The sequence below is a fragment of the Grampus griseus genome (genome assembly GCF_964374135.1).
Source record: "Grampus griseus genome assembly, chromosome: 12".
In the NCBI taxonomy this organism is placed as follows: domain Eukaryota; kingdom Metazoa; phylum Chordata; class Mammalia; order Artiodactyla; family Delphinidae; genus Grampus; species Grampus griseus.
Genome location: NC_139006.1, coordinates 6,582,348 through 6,604,258, shown reverse-complemented (window position 1 = coordinate 6,604,258; position 21,911 = coordinate 6,582,348). Strand labels below are relative to the sequence as shown.

The following is a 21,911-nucleotide window of genomic DNA, read 5'->3' as shown; positions in this document are numbered from 1 at the left end:
GCCACAGAGCAACTAAGCCCGTGCGCCACAACTACTGAGCCTGCACTCTATAGAGGTCTCTCGCCTAGAGCTCATGCTCCGCAACGAGAAGCCACTGCAATGAGAAGCTCGCACACCACAACGAAGCGTAGCCCCTGCTCGCCACGACTAGAGAAAGCCTGCGTGCAGCAACGAAGACCCAACGCAGCTAAAAATAAATAAATAAAAATTTTTTTAAAATGTAAAATAGTTCAAGCATGAAGACATCCAGATGATACTCAGGCACCAACCAACCCGCTTTATAAAATCTTGATTCTCTGCCGTATATCCTTTAGAATCCTACGGAGCGGAACAATACAGATACAACTGAAGTCCCCTGTGTACCTTTCCAACCTCATTCTTCCCAAAAGCAACCGTTCATGCTAATTTGTGCTCAGCATCCCCGTGAGTGCTTTTACACCTTTACTCCACCTGTATGACCCGTAAGATCTGCAGAGCTGATGTACATGCTAAAGTCGATATACCTAGTACCCAATTTCTTCTGCAACTAGTTTTTTGTTGTGTTCAATATTATGTTCTTAAGGTTAAACCATGTTGACAGGCTAGTTATGGGGTTGGCAACTGTGAGTAAAGAGCCAGACGATAAATATTTTAGGTATTATGGGCCAGATAGTCTCTGTCACAACTACTCAACTTTGTCACTGCAGCACAAAGCACCTATAGACAATACACAAATGAATAAGCTTAGGTATGTTCCAATAAAACTTTATTTCTGGACACTGAAAGCTGAATTTCATATAGTTTTCAGGTGTCATGAAATATTATTCTTTGACTTTTTTTCCCAAACATTTAAAAACGAAAACCATTCTTTGCTCACAGGCCTTACAAAAACAGGTGGTATGGGAATTCCCTGGCAGTCCAGTGGTTAGGACTCCGCGATTTCACTGCCGTGGGCCCAGGTTCAACCCCTGGTCAGGGAACTAAGATCCTGCAAGCCGTGCAGCCCAGAGCAAAAAAAAAAAAAAACAACACAGGCAGTAGGCTAGATTTGGCTGGGGAGCTGTAGTTTGCCAACCACCAATCTAGTCTGTGCACTGTCATGTTGAGCAGTATTATGCATAAATGTATCACAATATACTGACATTCAGGCTGTTAGACATCTAGGTTGTGTCCATTCACTCTTCAATACATTCACCACTGCCTTCCGCTTCGGTCACTCCGTGCCAACTGCTCTCCAGGTCATCAGGAACCTCCAGCTTTCAAATCCAACAGACCCCCATTCCTCATCTCACTGGCTCTCTTAACAGCTGCTTCAGTCTTTCTCAGGTTCCTTTGCCAGCTCCTTCTCTACCCAACACCAAAACACTGGGGTTCTTCAGAGCTTTGTCCTGGGCTTGCTTCTCACTAAACAGACGCATCCATCCAATAGCTTTAAGCCCTATCTAGAAAGACGACTCCAATATTTATAACTCCAGCCTCATTTCTGCACTCCAAACGGAAATTTATCATCATCTGCTTGATTTCCACTTGGAATTTACATGAATCTCAAACGAAGATCTTCAAGACGTGAATTCTGATCTTTACCCCATGGTCTGCTCTTCCCATCTCCTCCCTGCTTCAATGCCACACCTTTAGCTGTTCAAGACAGAAACAAAGGACTCACCTGCCGCCTCCCTTTCTTACCTTGCCATCCAATTCATCCAGAATCTTCTCAAATCCTTCTCGTCTGTCCATTTCTATGGCCACCACCCAGCTAGCACCATCTCTCTCCTAGCCCTGCAATAGCCTAATTAGTCTCTCTGCTTCTACTCTTTTCCCCTCCTCGTGGCAGGTGCATTAAAAAAATAGAAATCAGGGGACACAATTTTACTATATAAAACCCGGGCTTCCCTGGTGGCGCAGTGTTTGAGAGTCCGCCTGCCGATGCAGGGCACACGGGTTCGTGCCCCGGTCTGGGAAGATCCCACATGCCGCGGAGTGGCTGGGCCCGTGAGCCATGGCCGCTCAGCCAGCGCGTCCGGAGCCTGTGCTCCGCGACGGGAGAGGCCACATCAGTGAGAGGCCCGCGTGCCACAAAAAAACAAAACAAAACAAAACAAAAACCCGTCAAAGGTGTCCCAATGGACTTACAGTAAAATCCAAACCCTTGACCCTGGCTGAGAAAGCGATGTATGATGGGTCTGTGATTTTATCTGGGGCTCCTTTGTCCCTTGCTGGGAACAGTCAGGCCACATGAGCCTCCTCTGGGTTCTTCAAACATGAGACTAAGCACTTTTCTACCTCAGGACTCAGCAAGAGCCCTGTCTCTGCCTGGAACACCCCTCCCTCCACACCTCCCACCTGAACGACTCTGCATGTCTTCCCTCTCCACTAACGCGTCCCTCCACAGAAAGGCCCCTCCCTGACTCCAACTTTAGCCCTCCTTTTTGTTCAATCTCAAATGTCCAATTTCAGTTATTTACATTATCTTACCTTTCAATAATTCATTATGTCCTACTAATATTAATTAGTAAAGATCTAGAAATGTTTCTCATTTGACAATTACAACTTAGGTTGACATTTGCAAGTTAATCTTTTTCTGATAAAACATCAATATTAGGAAGTTATGACCTACTCATTTAATACTCTTTATTTACATCAAAATCACAATAAAAACAATTCTAATATGAAAAAAACTTACTGTGTAAATGAATCATCAAGATAATGCTCTTAGATTATAACAAAGCTAATTTGGAAAAACTAGAAAGAAAAATCCACACAACCTAATGCAGATCCACCTTCATAATTCTTTCCATTAACACGGGAATAAAATTTCTGGAAGTTTAGGGCTAAAAGACCTTTTGAGATGTTCTAACCCGATGTCCTTGTTTTTACAGATGATAAAACTGAGCTCCAAAAAATGAAGTGATCTGCCTAAGGTCACACGGCTGGGCAGAGTCAAAAACAAATAAAGCATCCCAGTTCTCGTCACTCCCAATCTGACTCTACATTACCTTTCGGCAAATGCCTCTGCACATGAGCTTTCTCAATATCTAACAGTTAGATGTTTTCACGCATCAGGTTCTGTGATGACATTTAACTGTGTCTTCCTCACGATTTAGACAGATGAGCGTCTCAATTCAATTACAGGGTACGCCTATTACTAGCTTTACAGAGAGATTAAACGAAGTAACTTACTTGGCACGTGAGGGTCTCATAGGAGTTTTAGAATTATGACGAAGACTTAACATATTTTCATGCTCTACTTGCTTGACCTGAGCTTCAAGTTTTGAAATTGTTCTAATTCAAAAGCAATAAGATAAATTAAGTACATTTCAACAAACTTAAAATACAGCTCAACTACAAATTACTTATTTAACAGATACTTCTAGGAAAGGGGTGACAAAAGAGCTGCACGTGCATAAACCTTCTTCATAGTAAAAAGCCACATTACACTTTAAAAAGCTGAAAAAAATCAGGGAGAATAAATAGGAAGGCAAATAGAAGAAACTCTACAAAGGAGCATTTCATACGCTACAACTGAAGGAAAAGGGAACAACACATACACTTAATACAGAAAGTAAAAAAAAAAATTTAGAAATTTTACTACAGATAAAAACACAGTATAAATTAAATAAAAATAAAATAAATTCAGCAATCAAATAAATTGCAATTCTAACATGCTTAATTCTAATAGGTATGTATTCATATGACATATACACGGGTAAGGCTCTCACAAAAGAGGAAGCAGGCTTACCATCCGAAGCAGAGCTATTAAAAAGAACTCCCTGTTCTGAACAACTCTCAACCTATAGGCAGCTCATCTGATTTGTGCTGTGTTCAGAATAAAAGCTTATCTTCAAGCTTACCAAGAGAAAATAAGCACTGTGACCAGTTAATTGTTTTGTGGATATCTTGGCATTCTTTCTGTCTTTTAAAACTTTGAATACGTCTCCATCTCATCTTTTAAACTTAAATTCTTACCTACTCTGTCGCAAGGAAGGTTTGAGGGAGAAAGCTCTAACAGAGCTAATGCTTATACCAAACGGATAACAAACGATCCCTAGAATTGAATGCTTCACAGAAAAGACTTGAGCAGACAAGAAAGCTAGACTGTTCCTGTTCTTCCCTATGAGAAGTCCTTAAGAGAGCAATAAAATCTCTAAGTCAGGGACAACACTTTTCTCCAAATAAAACTACAAAAATATACACTAAAGCCAATTAGAAATATCTAATCATTTGCCATAGGGACAACTTAATGACTGTTCCTTCCCTAAGTAAGCAAATCAGATCATGAATACAGTCCTCAAACCAGGTCTTTAAGAAAGTAGATAACCACAAAATTGGTGTGAATGCTATTTTCTTTTTGGAGCACAAAGATAATTCAGTGAATTAGACTACTTCTTAAAATTCTTTTCAACGATTTAATATCACTTAGGTTTTACCTATGCTAAGTAAATACATAATGTTTGGGGACCTGCACACCTTTCAGGCACAGCCACCAACATATTCTAATCATTTAAAACTCTTTGGCTAAAATCAAATGTATTTCCAGGTGAAGGGAAGATGAGGATTAAAATCTAATCTAAGTGCTTAAAAATCCCCAAGAAAAGCTTTTTTCATCACTTTTAATATAGACACATATTTAAGGCCTGAAAGAACAGTTAGCGGTATTTGCTTATTAGTAAGACAATATGTTTTACCTTTTCAAATCAGAAATCTGAGTGTGTGCATCAAGCAATTTGTTCTCAGTTTTATTTAATGTATCCTATGAAAATAAAGGAAAAATTCAGATAACTGAAGATAGATATTCAGATGTATTCCTTTTATTTTAAAATGCATAATATAAAACTAATCTAAGACTACACCAGAGAGCTACAAAGAAAATTATGCAGATACTCAGCAAGTATGGCATCAGCCACAGAGCCAATATACATGATTCAAGGGAAAAAATGAAGAGCAAAATACTGGTTTATACAAATAGCTGTGTCAGCCCCCTGTTTAATAAGCAAAGCCTATTATGCTTTGCTTGATTAGAAACAGTGTTAAAATGGACATATTTTAAACACAAACTTGACTAAAACCTCAGTAAATGGCAAAGCGAATACCTGCAATGATGAGATTTCAGATATAACAATTGGCCCCTGAAACCCCAGACATCTTGGCTACCTAGCTATGCAGGCCTTTTCACTAACCTTGAATAATCACAACCCTGCATTTTATGCAACAGAACTACTTGGACCCCACTTACTTATTGTGGGGTTTCAATGAATTCAAATACGTAGATCCCAAACAAAGTTTTAATTAAGAATTTAAACATAATTAACTCAACCCCACAAAAAGCTAATGTTTTGAAAAACAAAACCTTATATTTAAATAGTATTAAATAATTATTTGCATTTGTATGGTATTTTATCCTCTTCTAAAAATTTCATCTCATCTCAAATGCAATAGCCATTCAATAAATATTTGTTAAATTAACAAATTTGAGTTAAATGGGCAGATATTTGAAAATAAGGAAACTGACACGAGAGGATAAGTGAGCGGTCTAGTTCAAATAGCCAGATGGGGACAGAGGAGGGGAAGAGAAAGGGAGAAAGGGTCAGATCTCTCGACTTCCAAACTAATGCTTTTGCCCCGACAGGAAGTTCAGAACATGAATGATCAACTGTTACCTTTACTCTTTCGTGTTCTTTTCCAAGGGACTCATACTCTCCTAAAAGCTACAAGGAAAAACAAAGAATTGCACCACAAAATTAAATATTATAATATCAACAGAGGGACAGTCTGTAAAATAACTGCCCTTACTCTTCAAAGCTGCCAGTGTCATGAAAGAAAAAGGTTAACACATTGTTTCAGATTAAAGGCAACTAAAGAGATAAGTGAATAGATCCTGGACTGGGGAAAAAGGTGACATAAAGGAACAATCTGGATATGGACTGCATCAGTATTAGATTTATTTGGATAATTTTTCTGTGACTATGGATGTATTTCTTAGGAAACACATACCAGAAGTATATAAGTACAGGGGCTCAACATCTACAACTTACTCTCAAATGGTTCAAGAAAAAAAAAATATATATATATATATATGTGTGTATGTGTGTGAAAAAAATATATATATGTGATATGATAAAGCAAATATGGCAAAATGTTAACTGGTGATCCTAGGATATAGGAGTATGACAGTTCTTGCAAGTTCTCTGTAAATTTGAATTTATTTCAAAATAGAAAGTAAAACCATTTATTTCAGTCAATGCCCTTTAAGTAAGCAGTATTTGAAAAGATTAAAATGTATTTGCATTGTTCTCTTTGGAACTGTTGCACACTACCTTTTGTTAAGTTAGTTCCACAGAGTAAAGGTACAATCCCCAAAGTCTAATATAATTAGGTAATTTATTTAAAAATACATAAGTGAGACTTCTGGTGAAAGAAGAGAGATTCATCACAGGATTTTCTTTTTATCCAGAGATCCCACTAAATTAACAATGAAGCAATTAAAGAGAAAACAAAGGAGGTAACAGCAACGAGCGAGAGATTTCAATGAAGATGCAACAAGGCTACAACTTCCAGAGTCTGAATAAAGGATGCTAATGGCAAGTAGGTTGATCTCTTCATAACCCTGAGAGGCTCACAACTTGAACCCCAGGTTCAGTGGGGGGCAGGGTTGAAGCACAGGGCTGACCACAGGAAACTGGTTCAAAGTCCTGGGTTAGAGCCCAGGGCCTTTTCTCAACCCATACAGCAGTGGACTGTTCAGCCAGGCAATAGGGCATAGAAGACATGACTGTGAGAGAAAAATGCAACTTTGGAAACACAAGTATGATAGCAGGGTGTGAGGGGGAGGCAAAGAGATAAAGAGAGAATGACTAAGGAAAAGTCTTCAAAAGAAAAAAAACCCACTTGACTCTCCCCCCTCCCTCACTGCCACCAGAGCCTGGCTGATAGGTTCCAGACAAGAAACCGGAAGACTTTTCTTTGGGAAAACTGAACAACCCCAGAAAAAAAGACATATTTACACCTGGAGGTTCCCTAACCAAACGCCTGGTGCATCACTTACAACTGCTTGTAAGTGAAGGTACCAGGAAGTAAGTCCCATCTGTGCACACAGAGTCTCCAAATAGCTTTTTACTGCCTCCCTCTTAACTGTGAACCTACCAAAGAACCAACATTTGAACAAAAAAATTCTATATGAAACACACTTCAAATCAAAATGAAAGGTTAACTTAGAAGAAATAATGAACCAAAACTAAAGGAAAGTATCAAAAGAAAGCTATTATTGGGACCTCCTTGGTGGTCCAGTGGTAAAGAATCCGCCTTACAATGCAGGGGATGTGGGTTCGATCCCTGGTCAGGGAACTAAGGTCCCACATGCCACGGGGCAACTAAGCCCACGTGCCACAACTACTGAGCTCACGTGCCTCAACTAGAGCCCACATGCCTCAAACTACAGAGCCCACGTACTCTGGAACCCAACGCGCCACAACTAGAGAAGAGAAAACCCGCACGCCACAACTAGAGAGAAGCCCATGCACCACAACAAATGATCCCACATGCTTCAACGGAGATCCTGTGTGCCGCAACTAAGACCCAACGCAGCCAAAAATAAATAATAAATAAATGTTTAAAAAAAAAAGAAAGCTATTATTAATATCCTCAGAGAAATAACAATGTTATAGTCACAAAACAAGAACAGAAAGCTTTGAAAAACTAGCAATCAGAGAATAAAGAGCTCTTAGAAAGTAACAATGAGAAAAGACATAATTAATACTAAGACTGGAAGATAAAGGACAAAGAGGCCATGATGAACACCAAAACATAAATAAGTCTTAGAGAATCAACCCATGCAATACAACATCTACTCATAAAAGTTCCAGAGAAAGAGAAGAGAGAGAGGCAGGAAATTAATAGAGAAATAACATCAGCATTTGTAGAACTAAAAGACATTAATTTCCAGATTGGAAGAACCTATGCTCCAAACACTGTTATGGACTATCAGAATACCAGGGATAAAAAGAAGATGCTAGAAAGCTTGCAGAAGGCTAGTCATGAAAGGCACTGTGGCTGTCAGGAAGCTCTTTCAGGACGCCTGTCCTTAGTACTCAGCCATTATGCTGCAAAGAAGCCCAAATGAGGCCACATGGAAGGAAACATGGAAAGAACTGCAGGCTTAGTTGACAGCCATCATCAAAGGCCCCAGCTTCTGAGTTTCCAGCTAAGGCCCCGATAATGCTGGGCCAAGATAAGCTGTCCCTGTTAAGCCCAGTCCAAGTTCCTAGACCACCGAGCCCATGAGCAGAGTATGTCCAGTTTGGGGGTCATTTGTTTTGCAGCTCTGGTAACTGCAACAATACCCTAGAGGTACTTGCACACGTTGGCACAGGATGTGTATATAGGAATGGTCATGGCAGTGCTGCTCATAACAGCAACAAAAAGAAACTGGAAGCAGGAAAATGGATAAATAAATTGTGGAATATTCACACAATGGAATATGACACAGGGATGAAAACAAGTGAATTAGTGCTGTATGTATCAGCTTGGATAAGTCTTACAAAGGAAAAAAAGTTTCAAAACAGTAAATACAGTATGATAGCATTTATGGTTTTAAGATATGGCAAACAAACAACACTGACTAAGCAAACATACAAACATGATGATACAAAGACAGACATGGGAATGACATTCACACCATTCAGACCAATTACTTCTAAGAAGGCAGAGGTGATCAGAAAAGGTACGTGGAGGGCCTCCACGGCATCTACAGTATTTTAATTCTTAAGGTGGGTGGTGGGTCGGTCTACATGTATTTGTTATATTATTCTTTATACCTTTGTATATACCAGAAATATTTCACATACAAATGTTTAAATAAAAAAGAATAAAAACTACATGTATCAACACGGCAAATCTTAGAAACAATGTTGAAAGAAAAACAGGTGGTAGAAGGATACAGTGCAATACAATTCATATATGGTTTACGAACATACGAAACATTACTATATATTATTTAAAACAACGTGCATTTATAGTAGAAGTAAAAAGAACAGAGTGGGGATAACCAAGAGCACATTTAGCATAGCAGGCACCTTTAGGGTGGGAGAGAGAGGAATAGAAGAGTGTCTTTCAACAGTATCTACGGATGGCCAGTATATGGGGATTTAATGCATTACTCTATACCTTTCTGTGTGCTTAAAATATGTGACATGATAAACGTGGAAAAAGTCAGTGTTATCCCTGGAAATATTCATGCAATTTCAGCTGAAAACAACATTCTACCTACCCTTTGTGCTTCACTGCTACTCAAACAATGATGGGTTTTTAATTAAAAACAATGACATCCCAGAAGCAATGAACATACCTAGATCTTAAGTTTCTAAATACCATCTTCCACTTAAAGGAACCAGGGCTCCGGGGAAAAATGACTGACTTAGGGCCGGGGCTAGAAAAGTACAAGATGGGCTGGCTGTGGCAGGAAGTCTAGAATGACGGGAAACTGTCAAAAGGTCACAGAAGCCAGCTTCACACGTACCCCTCAGGCCAAAGCTAAGACAAAGCATCAAAATAATAAACAGAGTAAAAAAGACTACCTCACTGAATAAAATCAGAATCCATGAGTCCACGCTGATAAGCAGAAATAAAGAAGAAAGGAGGACTACTCCCTGCAGTAAAATGGAGAGGGAATCACAGAAATAGAAAAAACACCATTTGGCAGCCGCCACAGTAATTAGTGGTTTCAGGCAAGACACATCAGGACATGCTACAGCTAGTGGGTAACAAGTTTGATGAGAAAAAGGTGATTTGCAGAGCCTTAAATTACCCTCTCATAAGTTACATGTTAACTGCAGTGGGGGAGGGGCAGGATATAACTTTACAGTGGAGACCCCTGGCAAACCCCACCTTCACCAAGTGGCTGGAGTTGACACCCACATAGTTCACACGTGCCTCCTAACAGGAAGTGCTAAGAGGGGCTCCTGTGCATCACGACAACCCAATCTAACTGTGAAGAAACACACACCCAAACTAAGGGCCATTCCACAATGTGCTGGCCAGCAGACTCTCTGCGATGACGGATGCAGTCCCCCCGCGCTGCCCAACACCGCAGCCACTACCTACGTGTGACCGCTGAGCACTTGAAATGTGGCCAGTGCAACTGGGGAACTGAACTGTTTATTTTACTTAATTGTAATCAGTGTAAAGTTAAATAGTCACATGTGGCTAGAGGCTACCATGTTAGAAGGAGTAGTTCTATAAAATAGTCTATGATCTTCAAAGAGTTTTAAGGTTATAAAAGACAGAAAAACTGAGGATCTGCTCTAGGTTAAAGGAGATAAAAGAGATGTGACAACTCAATGCAACATGTAGTCCTGGATCGGATCTTGAACAAGGGAAAAAAAGTTTCTTTTGTTATAAGGAATACTTGTGGTATAATTTGCAAAAAATTGAATGGCATGTATAAATTACTATATTAATGTTAATTTCCTAATTTTGCTATGGTTATATAAAAGACTGCCCTTGTTTTTAAGAAATAGACCTTGAAGTATTTAGAGATAAAGATGCATTATATCTCTAACTTACTCTAAAAAAGTTTGGAAAAAAAATTATTTTTTTTTTTGAAAAATCTTTAAACTATATGTGGACCGAATGATAAAGCACATATTATAAAATGCTAACTTTCAGAATCTAGGTGAAGGGTATATGAAAATTATTCACACAACTTTTGCAACTTTCTGTACGTCTGATGTTAAGAAGTACAAGTTTTAAAAACCAGGAGCTCATGTACTCACACACACTAAAATTATACTATTAATGTGTATGAATGAGAACAGTAATAACTGAACCATGTAAAGTTCTAATCAAATATGGCACACGGAATGGAGTGTTCATATGTACTCCCTCCTGAAACTTTACTAAAATGACTACAAAGGAATAAAAAACATAGGGCTTGCTGGTATGTATGATATGCCCAAAATGGTACTTTACCTCTGTGATTTTCCTCCTAATAACCCTAGTCTAATCATGAGAAAAATATTAGACAAATCCCAAGGGACATACTGCAAAATACCTGCCCAGTTCTCCTCAAAACTGTCAAGATCATGAAAAACAGGAAGAGTCTGAGAAACTGTCACAGCCAAGAGGAGCCTAGGAAGACATGAAGACTACATGTAATCTGGTCTCCTAGAGGGAGTCCTGGAGCAGAAAAAGAACATTAGGAAAAAAGGAAATCTGAATAAACTGTGGTGTTTACTTAATAATAATGTATCAATATTGGCTCATTGGGACTTCCCTGGTGGTCCAGTGGGTAAGACTCCCCGATCCCAATGCAGGGGGCCTGGGTTAGATCCCTGGTCGGGGAACTAGATCCCGCATGCTGCCGCAGCTAAGAGTCCGCACGCCTCAACTTAGAAGTCTGCATGTGGCAACTAAGACCCGGAGCAGCCAAAATAAACAAACATGAAAAAAAAAAATTGGCTCATTAATTGTGGCCAAGGTATGGTACTAATGCAAGATGCTAATAACAGGGGAAATGGTGGGGGGCATATGGGAACACTCCACTATCTCCTCAATTTTTCTGTAATTCTAACTGTTCTAAAACATAAAGTAGTTTTTAAAACGTAAAGTGTGACTGCAACTATAAAAGTTTTCAGATATGGAAGGCCTCAAAATTTGTCTCTTATGCCTTCTTTTTCTCAGGAGATGTACTCTAGCAAAACAGAGTTAAACCAAGAAAGAAGATACAGAATCCACACAAAAGGACAGATTCAATATGGGAAAGAAGCGAAGACAATTCCCAGGATGATGACAAAGGCAAGTCCTAGAAATCTGTGTATCAGACCTTGAGGGCAATCAGTTCAGACTGAAGCAAGGATACTGGGGAGGCGGGAGGAAAGGAAGTGCTATGCATGTTTAAAAACTAAGCAAGCAGATGAAGAGACAAGCCAATTAGTAAGTCTAGGAAAAATAAAAGTTGTAAGAGAAAGGAAATGCAGTCACTGAACACTGCAGCTTAGCTTTGAAAAATATTTGCATAGACATAAGAAACACTGAATTCTGATTCATTTATAAATGATAGTATATCATATTTAAAGTCTAAGACACCACTAACTAGAAATGCTATTTAATATTATTTACTAAAATACTAAGAGGAAAAAGTGCTGCCAATTAAAATATGACACTATAAAGATGCATTCCAATTTCTGAGTTGTTCAAATGTAAAAGAATAAGCTTCGGGCTTCCCTGGTGGCGCAGTGGTTGAGAGTCCGCCTGCCGATGCAGGGGACACGGGTTCGTGCCTTGGTCCGGGAAGATCCCACATGCTGCGGAGCGGCTGGGCCCGTGAGCCATGGCCGCTGAGCCTGCACATCCGGAGCCTGTGCTCCACAACGGGAGAGGCCACAGCAGTGAGAGGCCCGCGTACCGCAAAAAAAAAAAAGAATAAGCTTCTCAGAATCAATTTAATACATCAATCACATTGGAAAGAGAGGGGGAGTGTTTGCTTGGGGAGCAAATGGTATAAGAAAGCTACACTGTGACCTTGCACAGAGGGTAGTCAATATATAATGTCTGAAACTGATGGGGGAAAAAAAAGAGCTATGTAAGTTTGTTACTTAGAAACATGGAGCAAAACTTTAGAAGGAATGGCTAAAAGAGCTGAAAATAATGGCTTCTAGGGTAGAGGACTCCAAGATAGGGAGAGGTGAAGAAGATTGCTGTTTCTCATTTGATATTTGACCATTTAAACCATTGACATGTATTACCTTCAGGAAAATAAATTTTAAAAAACAAAGCAGCAAGAATCAAATCTAAAGCTATCAGGAAGAAAATATCAACAGCCGAAATACTTTCAGATTTTACTTTAAAAAAAAAACAAAACCTAAAACCTAATCCAGTTTCAATGTTATACAAATCTAACTTTTAAGTGAAATTAAATCAAAGTGAAAAATTTTATCAAGCCTGTTGTAAATCTGGTCCGTTGTACCTGCCAGACACACAGATGCTGATTTAAGATAGCTCAAAGGCTGCCCTGCCAGAGACAGAAAGGCGTGGGAGTGACACCATAGCTCTGAAAGCCCTGACTTCCTGCTTTAAGATAAGACCCAACTAACTCAATCAGAAAAGTCTACGTATATTTGCAGCTACAGCAAAGTTATGTAAAATGAAAATAAATGTGGAAAAAATCATAATAGCTTGTAAGACTACAATATCTGAAATTACTTTTAGCCAACCACGTCACTGAGTTACTTGTCACTTACATCTTGAAACATTTTATTTTCTTGTTTTAGTCTTGCTTCTTTATCATCTGAGAGTTTGTAAGCATTCTCAAATGCCTCTTCTAAATCCTGAAGTCTAGATTTCAGTCGAAGGATGGTATTGTCTTTTTCTTTATTACTTGTTCTCATTTCCTCAATTCGTTCCTGCAAAATTTTGGAGGCACTGCTGGCTGCACTGAAGCGTTCTCTAAGATCACTCTACAAAACAAAGACAAGGATAATACACTGTTTTTAATAATAATTAAAAAAATAGATGTCTCAATAGCAGCTAATAATCTGTGGACATTAAATATAAAAGAAAAGTAATAAAACAAAACACATAAATGGAAATGAACAAATTTGATATTCTGTTATATCCTGGGATGGAGACTAGAAAGGATTACCCTATAGAATAATACACAGAAAACCACTGTCTGAGGCATTCTGATTCCAGGACTCACCTGTAGATGACTTTAATGAGGAAAAAATAACCATGGCTATTAGAGAAATGATTCCAAAAGCATAGCTGGAATTTGTTGCCCCACATTAATATTTAGAGGGGAAAAAAGCATTTCTTACCCTATTCTCTCACTTACAATGAAAATAAAAGAGAAAATTCAAAACATCGGAAATGTTAATATTCATTCAACAATCATTAATTGCAAATCCACTAGATGGCAGGCACTAGGGTGCTAGAAATATAAGATTAACAAGAGGACTTCCCTGGTGGAGCAGTGGTTAAGAATCACCTGCCACTGTAGGGGACACAGGTTCGAGCCCTGGTCCGGGAAGATCCCACATGCCATGGAGCAACTAAGCCCATGTGCCACAACTACTGAGCCTGCGCTCTAGAGCCACAACTATTGACCCCGTGTGCCACAACTACTGAAGCCCACGTGCCTAGAACCCGTGCTCCACCTCGATGAGAAGCCCACACACCGCAATGAAGAGTAGCCCCTGCTCGCCGCAACTAGAGAAAGCCCGTGGGCAGCGAAAGACCCAGCACAGCCAAAAATAGATAAATTAATTAATTAAATTAAAAAAAAAAAAGATCAACATGAAAGGTCCCTGACTTCATGAAGTTTATAGTTTAGGAGGAGACAAAGATAACTTAAAAAAACATCAAAACTATCCCGGTTTCAGCATCAAAAAACAAACAAAAAACCCATCAAAGACAAACAAACAATGTCTAGAATATAACTGGCATTTTGCAGCAAAACACTGTTTGTAAAATTATGCACAGAAGAATAAAACTTGGTAATGCATGGGAAAGAAAAGTTATTTAAGAGGAAAGGTTAAGCATTCCTAGTTATACACCCAAGAAAACTGAAAATGCATCCACATAAAATCTTGAAAATATAAATGTTCGTAGCACTATCATTCATAATAGCCAAAAAGTGAAAATAACCCAAACATCCATCAGCTGATGGATGGATAAACAAAATGCGGTGCATCCATACTATGGAATATTATTCGGCCATAAAGAAGAGTGAAGTCCTGGTCCATGCTACACTATGGATGAACCTTGAAAACCTAATGCTCAGTGAAAGCAGCCAGACACACGAGGTCACATACGGTTTGATTCCGTTGACATCAAATACCCAGAATAGGTAAACCCAGAGAAACAGAAAGCAGAGTAGTGGTTGCTCATGGCCGAGAAGAGCATGTAATGGGGGAGATGGCTAAGAGGTTTGGGGTTTCTTTCTGAGTGAGAGAAAAGTTCTAAAATTAATTGTGGTGGTAGTCGCACAAATTTGTGAATATACTAAAGACCACTGAATTATACACTCTAGAAGGATGAGTTTTATGATATGCAAATTATATCCCAAATAAAAAATAAAAATTTTAGAGGGTAAAAGTTTATAGTATCATATGAAGCCAGCAGCATTCAAAATATAAATGTAACAATAAGACATCCTAAAGGAGAAGACAAGCAACATACAACCAATGTTTTTATAAAACTATTCATTTGTCTCTAAAGTTCAATTAATAAAAAAGCTTAAATTTTTAACATTAAGCCACTAGAACAACAAAAAATAGAGTACTTACTTACCACTTCTCTTTCCAGCAAGTTATTCTTATTTTCAAGTGTTCTCACACGACTAGTAGCTTCATTCAGAGCACTATCTAACTGGCCACATCTAAAAACCATATATTGAAACAAAACAATCAAAGACAAGATCCTTTCTCTTAAAAGTATTATAAAAATCTAACTGATTCTCCAATATATTAGGTAAAACAAATTCTCCAATGTTAACCAAGACTAAGGATGCCATTTTAGTAAAATATATCCAATGAACCTGATATTATAGTATCCAGAAAAAATTAAAAATGATATGAAAAGATCCCTAAGAAGTATTTGTACATTCACGTTCATAGCAGCATAAATTCACAATAGCCAAAAGATGGAAGCAACCTAAGTGTCCACCAAGGATGAATGGATATAAACAAAATGCAGTGTGTGTGTGTGTGTGTGTGTGTGGTGTGGTGTGGTGTGGTGTGGTGTGGTGTGGTGTGGTGTGTGCAATGAAGTACTAGTCAATGTTAAAAAGGAAAGAAATTCTGACACATGCTACAACATGGAAGAACCTCAAGGACATTATGCTGAGTGAAATAAACCAGACACAAAAGGACAAACACTGTGATTCCATTTATACAAGGTACCCAGAAGCATCGAATTAATAGCGACAAAGTAGAACGATGGTTGCCAGGGGCTGGAGGGAGGGGGTAATAGGGAGTTATCGTTTAATGGGTATAGAACAACAGTTTTGCGAGAGAAAAAAAGTTCCAGAAATGGATACTGGTGACAGTAGCACAGCAATGTGAATGGACAATGCCAGTGAACTGTAAACTTCAAAATAGTTAAAATGGTAGATTTTGTTATTTTATCACATTAAAAAATAAAAATTAAATATGCAAGATATAGAAAACTGCATAAAATAACTTGATCTATGAAGAAAATATATCTGTATATGCATTATAATTTCTGGAGCGATGCAAAAAATTAAGTCTAGGATGTTAAAACAAAAGATGGGGTAGAAAGACTCCATATAAATCCTTCTGTACTATTTCAAATCAGCATGAATGTTATTCTTTATAAGACTTGTTATTCTTTTAAAGACTTTCTTTGTAAAGTTAATTACCATAGAACCTCAAAATAAGAAAATACATGGAAGAAAAAAAAAAAAGAAAATACATGGAAGAATTTGGTCACCATTTTGAATCAGTGTTCAATGATGTGTTGTGAATAAAAGCTAATATTTATTCGGCACTGACTACACACTCAGTCTTTGTTAAGCACTTTGCATTCATCCTCACAATCCTGTGCGTTAGGATTGTCATCATTCCCATTTTACAGATGAAAATACAGAGACAGAGAAGTTAAGCTCCTCCAGAGTCACACTGGGATTCTAAGCCAGGCAGTCTGGCTCCAGAGTCATGCTCCTACCCACGATGCATTAATGCCTTGCAGAAATGAAACACTGATGAAACTGTTCTTGAAACAAAGATCACTAAATAGTCAAGTGTTGCTGTGTTGTTATTTTTCTGTTGTAATTACCTCACTGATTCCGGTATGCCAGAGATCTCATCCCCCAAGTTGCAATTGTGTGACAATATAAGTGTTAATGGTCCCATCTGCAATAGCAGTGGGATTCCCCAATTTGCAATTCTGAAATTTGAAAAAAATTGCTGTGTACACTGACAACATAATATTGGTTTTTGTCTTGGGTAAATCGTTTTTCCAGTTCTAAATAACTGCAACTTCTCATTTTGTTTCTACTGTCCTCTGTAACACAGTTTTACATGGTAGGCCAAATCAAGCCCTTTAGGGGTACTGGTAGGAGAAAATAACGCGTTGCTCTTCATTTGCACGCTATCAGTACATTTACTCCACTACCTAGATTGCTGTTGTTACTGTTATAACACGACCACTTATTTAAAACCCTGACTTCCAATTTGCTCCTCCTACATTCTCTCACTGCTCCATGTGCTCTAGCAGCTTCTAGACATAAAGATGTTTTAATTAGCTCCCCTTCTTTGGCACCCCGTCTTTGACCTAACAAGGTCTGCTGGTCGGCTTCTTTCAGATTTCTGTTTTCCAACAGGAAGTACCTGTGGTCATCTGTGCCTTCTTAAAAAAACAAAACGGAACAAAAATAAGAACAAACTTCCCCCAGCCTGGTATCTACTCTTTTCTTTTTGTCCTAGAAAACCTAAAACTGGCCTTTTTTCCTGGCTCTTTTCAAACTACTTCTCTGCCACTGTACCCCCATCGCCACCACCAACAGCAAAATGGAAGCTATAGAAACGATCAGGGGGCTTCCCTGGTGGCGCAGTGATTGAGAGTCCGCCTGCCGATGCAGGCGACAGGGGTTCGTGCCCCGGTCTGGGAGGATCCCACATGCTGCGGAGCGCCTGGGCCCGTGAGCCATGGCTGCTGAGCCTGCGCGTCCGGAGCCTGTGCTCCACAACGGGAGAGGCCACAACAGTGAGAGGCCCGCGTACCGCAAAAAACAAACAAACAAACAAACAAACAAAAAAAAAGAAACGATCAGGATCAAGACAGCATGTTAACTACCACAGCAACCACACACTAGTGTAAAAGCTAGTTTTCCGGACTTCCCTGGTGGCGCAGTGGTTAAGAATCTAACTGCCAATGCAGGGGACATGGGTTCGAGCCCTGGTCCAGGCAGATCCCACATGCCGTGCAGCAACTGAGCCCGTGCGCCACAACTACTGAGCCTGTGCTTTGGAGCCCATGAGCCACAACTACTGAGCCCATGTGCCACAACTACTGAGCCCACGTGCCTGGAGCCCTTGCTCCACCACAAGAAAAGCCACTGCAATGAGAAGGCTGCGCACTGCAACAAAGACCCAACACAGCCAAAGAGATAAATAGATAAATAAAAGCAAGTTTTCCTAGAATTCTCCAAATTAAACTGTTAACTGGATCAGATTTCAGTTCCCTCCTAATCTTTTCTCCAGGGCTTTTGTCTTTTTTTGCCCTAGAGAAGACTTTGCTGTCACCTAGACTCCATCAGTTTTCAATCTGTTTAATACCATTTGTAAAGTATGTTGCAAGTATGCTGTTATTTTTTTGGCCATGCCGCATGGCATGTGGGAACTTAGTTCCCCGACCAAGGATCGAACCCAAGCCACCTGCAGTGGAAGCGTGGAGTCTTAAATTAACCACTGGACAGCCAGGGAAGTCCCTCAAGTACGCTGTTATTAATACTAGTAAAAACATCAAATTTTGTAAATGATTCTCTCTCTCTAAAATAAATGGAAAGCTATCCCTAGTATAAGACCGTTCTCCCCTGTGTGTCTATGGTTTTTTTGAATGAGATAACTGTTTCCACAGGTTCATGAGTGTCTGGGTTAAAGTTATGCATTTCTGGCTATGAAGAAAGGTTGAGAACTGCTCCAGGACATCAATCATAGACTTATTAGGGAATCCATAGAGCATTAATTCGCCCATAAATGACATTCCTTTACATATGCAAAATCTGTTCAACTATCTCAGTATTTCGCCCACACAAAACAAATGTCCTCATCAATTATCAGTGTTTTGTAAGAGGATGGCTCAAATCTTTATTTTTTGGCTGCACCCTCGGCTTGCAGGATTTTAGTTCCCCAACCAGGGATTGAACCCGGGTCCTAAGCAGGGAGAGCAAGGAGTCCTAACCACTGGACTGCCAGAGAATTCCCTCAAATCTTTAAAAATAATTACTTAGGCAAACATGTTTCCGTGTGAAAATTTTCAAATCTAAAGCACACGTTTTCAAAGTGTTTTAACATCATAATATGTTATACTTTGGGGAAAATAATATATCCAAGTTGGAGAAACACTAACTTTACAGTTAAATTATAAGTCTTACCTGTCTACAAGAATTTGATTGGTTTTCTTCCAATCTTCAACTGCAGGAATTTCTTTTGCCTCCAGTTTCTGTTTCAAACTATTTATTTCTGACTCATAATAAGCTCGAAGATCTGCGATGTGTCGAGCATGCTTTTCCTTCAGGTTCTGCCTAACCCTGTTGGTGAGAGGAAAAACCATCATTTAGAAAGCATCTCCTCACTATCTCAATAAGAAAAACCAAGAACATAATGATTCTCATACATAAAAATACAGGCTTTTTCCTTTATACACCCACAGAAAATATAATAGATTAATACACAAGATGACAACTAATAAAGCAAAAAAATAAAAAGACATTCATTTTTAGATGGTCTACCTTATAAACATTATATTATCTTTTCAATTTTTTATACATTACTGAAGTTCAATAAAAACAATTTTCATCATTCAAGCAGACATCATAAAAAACCTATTGACATTATAAGCCATTCACTGAAATACATACTTAGACAATATCACGGGATCTTCCAGGGAAGTCAGTGAAATGCATTCTGGGACACCACTGGCTGTACCTGGAAGCTGGGACTGACTGACTGAGGCAAAAGGTACCAGGCCAGTGTTTTCTTCATCTACACTGTTGACTGAGATGTCGTTACTACCAATAGCATATACTGCAGGAAACGTGGAACTGGTCCTACTTTCATTTTGGAATGCATGATTTTTCCAAGAGTCCACTGGAGACACTTTTGTACTTGAAGGATATCTTGGGAATCCAGATAACTGAGAAGTAACATGACTTGCTTGTGAAAACGAGTCTATGTCAGAGTGACTAGCCATACTAGGTTCTAGAACGGAGTCCGGTGAGAAGGATATTCTGTCATCAAGGGCATTCAAAAAGCCATGTGGCTGAATCCCTGAAATCTGCTGACTTGGCTTCAGGTGTAACGTTGGGTCTAGAGTCAGTACCTAGAAATAAGACAGACAACAGTAAGCTCTCGCCCTCTGTACTCAGTTTTCGTTTTCAGGTGAGTAGGCTTTAGATCTCCTAGGGAAAAGGAAGCTCAAGATGAGAGTTAAGAGTCATGAGTCATCTTTCATTGCCACTCAGCAGAGTGCTGTCAACTTTACCTCCGGTGGATGATTTGGGTTGGAAGCAGAAGGGAGATTCCTCTCAGGTAACTGCTTGTTTTCCCTCTGTTTTTTATAATAAATATCCTTCAGTGATGGTAGCTTCATCTCATTACTAGTATTAGACTTAAAGATATGAAACAAAATTATTTAAACATTATCAACGAATCAATGATGAAAAAAGTTTACTTTCCTGATATCAAGATCAGCACCATAAAAAGATTTTTGAAAACTTTAAAATAAACTGAGATGCCAGACTGCCAGATTTGTAATAAGAGTTTGGAAGTCATTACCTATTATGAGGCTCCCTCAGAATGAAAAAATTTTCATACCCTCTAACAATAAATATTAAGGGGATAATTTAAACCTAAGATATTTAGCAGCCTAAGAACACTTCCAAAGAATAAAATCCTTGGTAATCTCCTTACTCAAAATAAGAACAAAGTTTCGAGGTAAGAAAAGACTTCATAATGAATGAAGGAAGCAGGGCAAGAAAACTTCTGGCCAGATTAATTTCCTGTGACTCAAAGGGACAGGTGTCAAAAGGTGGAGTTCCCCAGCTCTGTAGTTATATTCGTGTTTAAGAGTTGGCAGACAACAAGAAGTGTTAAGAAAGAAGTTACCCAATCAAAATAAGACCCTTTTTTAATTAGTAAAATAAGAAGATATGGGGACTTCCCTGGTGGCACAGTGGATAGGACTCCTCACTCCCAATGCAAGGGGCCCAGGTTTGATCCCTGGTCGAGGAACTAGATCCCACATGCATGCCGCAACTAAGAGTTTGCATACCACAACTAAGGAGCCCACATGCTGTAACTAAGACCCCACACAACCAAATACATAAATAAATTTTTTTTTTAAAAAAAAAGAAGATACAATCCTAACTTCTACAGCTGAAATCAGGGCTTTGCTACACTGGAAGTGTTACAAACCTAAACTCCAAATATTAAAACACTGGGCTTAAATTATTTCAATGTGGGACTTATTGTAGGGCGTGACAGGGGTACCATTTAACCCTGGGCCTCAAATTTAAACTAACGTGGACATTCTCTCAAATGAGATTACAGATTGAGTGAGAGATACATTGAAAGCACTGAAAGAACACATTCGTCCTATAGCTTTAAACTTTTAAACTGTCCCATTTCCAGACCCTACATAGACAGACTGCAGAGCACCATGAACTAATGTTTTTTTTAATAAACTCTATAACTAGCTTGTGAAAAAGACAATTAATTATACTTTTTGTGTGTGCATTAAAGGCATTAATTTGTTAAATGTAAACCCTTAAAATTTACCACAATTTCTATAATCCTGCTTTGAATTTTTACTTTTTATACACCAACAACCTGGAAGCCTTTTCAGTCACTGAAATCTATGCCAAGCAGCAGCTCTTGGACTATGGCTACAGCCTGAGGAATCCTGCCCTGGGTGAACAGTTGCAACTATGCTATTTACAGCTCACTGTAATACGAGGTAATATTTTTCACCACCTTTTTTTTTTGGTGTGCCGAGTGGCCTGTGGGATGTTAGTTCCCTGACCAGGGACTGAACACAGGCCCTCGGTAGTGAGAGCGCAGAGTCCCAACCACTGGACTGCTAGGGAGTTTCCTTTTCACCGCTTTTATGATTTCCCTTCTTGTCATATTTTAACATCTCTGAAGTGAGGATGTCTCTTGTAATTAACAGCATCTTACAAATGCCTTTGGTCAAGTAGCAGC

General features: G+C 39.0%; 1 protein-coding gene across 2 annotated transcripts in view; it reads right to left on the bottom strand.

The window, feature by feature from the left end:
• MPHOSPH9 (M-phase phosphoprotein 9) overlaps positions 1 to 21,911 on the bottom strand; it is a 50,973-nt gene that overhangs the window by 12,644 nt on the left and 16,418 nt on the right. The window contains exons 8-15 of one of the 2 annotated variants that reach the window (XM_082667793.1): positions 20,194 to 20,319; positions 19,571 to 20,031; positions 19,085 to 19,240; positions 15,259 to 15,346; positions 13,209 to 13,424; positions 5,634 to 5,681; positions 4,662 to 4,726; positions 3,157 to 3,258 (exon numbers count right to left, since the gene is read on the bottom strand). In XM_082667793.1, the coding sequence (XP_082523919.1) occupies positions 3,157 to 3,258; positions 4,662 to 4,726; positions 5,634 to 5,681; positions 13,209 to 13,424; positions 15,259 to 15,346; positions 19,085 to 19,240; positions 19,571 to 20,031; positions 20,194 to 20,319 (1,262 nt within the window). The remainder of the gene's footprint in view (positions 1 to 3,156; positions 3,259 to 4,661; positions 4,727 to 5,633; positions 5,682 to 13,208; positions 13,425 to 15,258; positions 15,347 to 19,084; positions 19,241 to 19,570; positions 20,032 to 20,193; positions 20,320 to 21,911) is intronic. The other variant, XM_082667792.1, reaches the window with a different exon arrangement.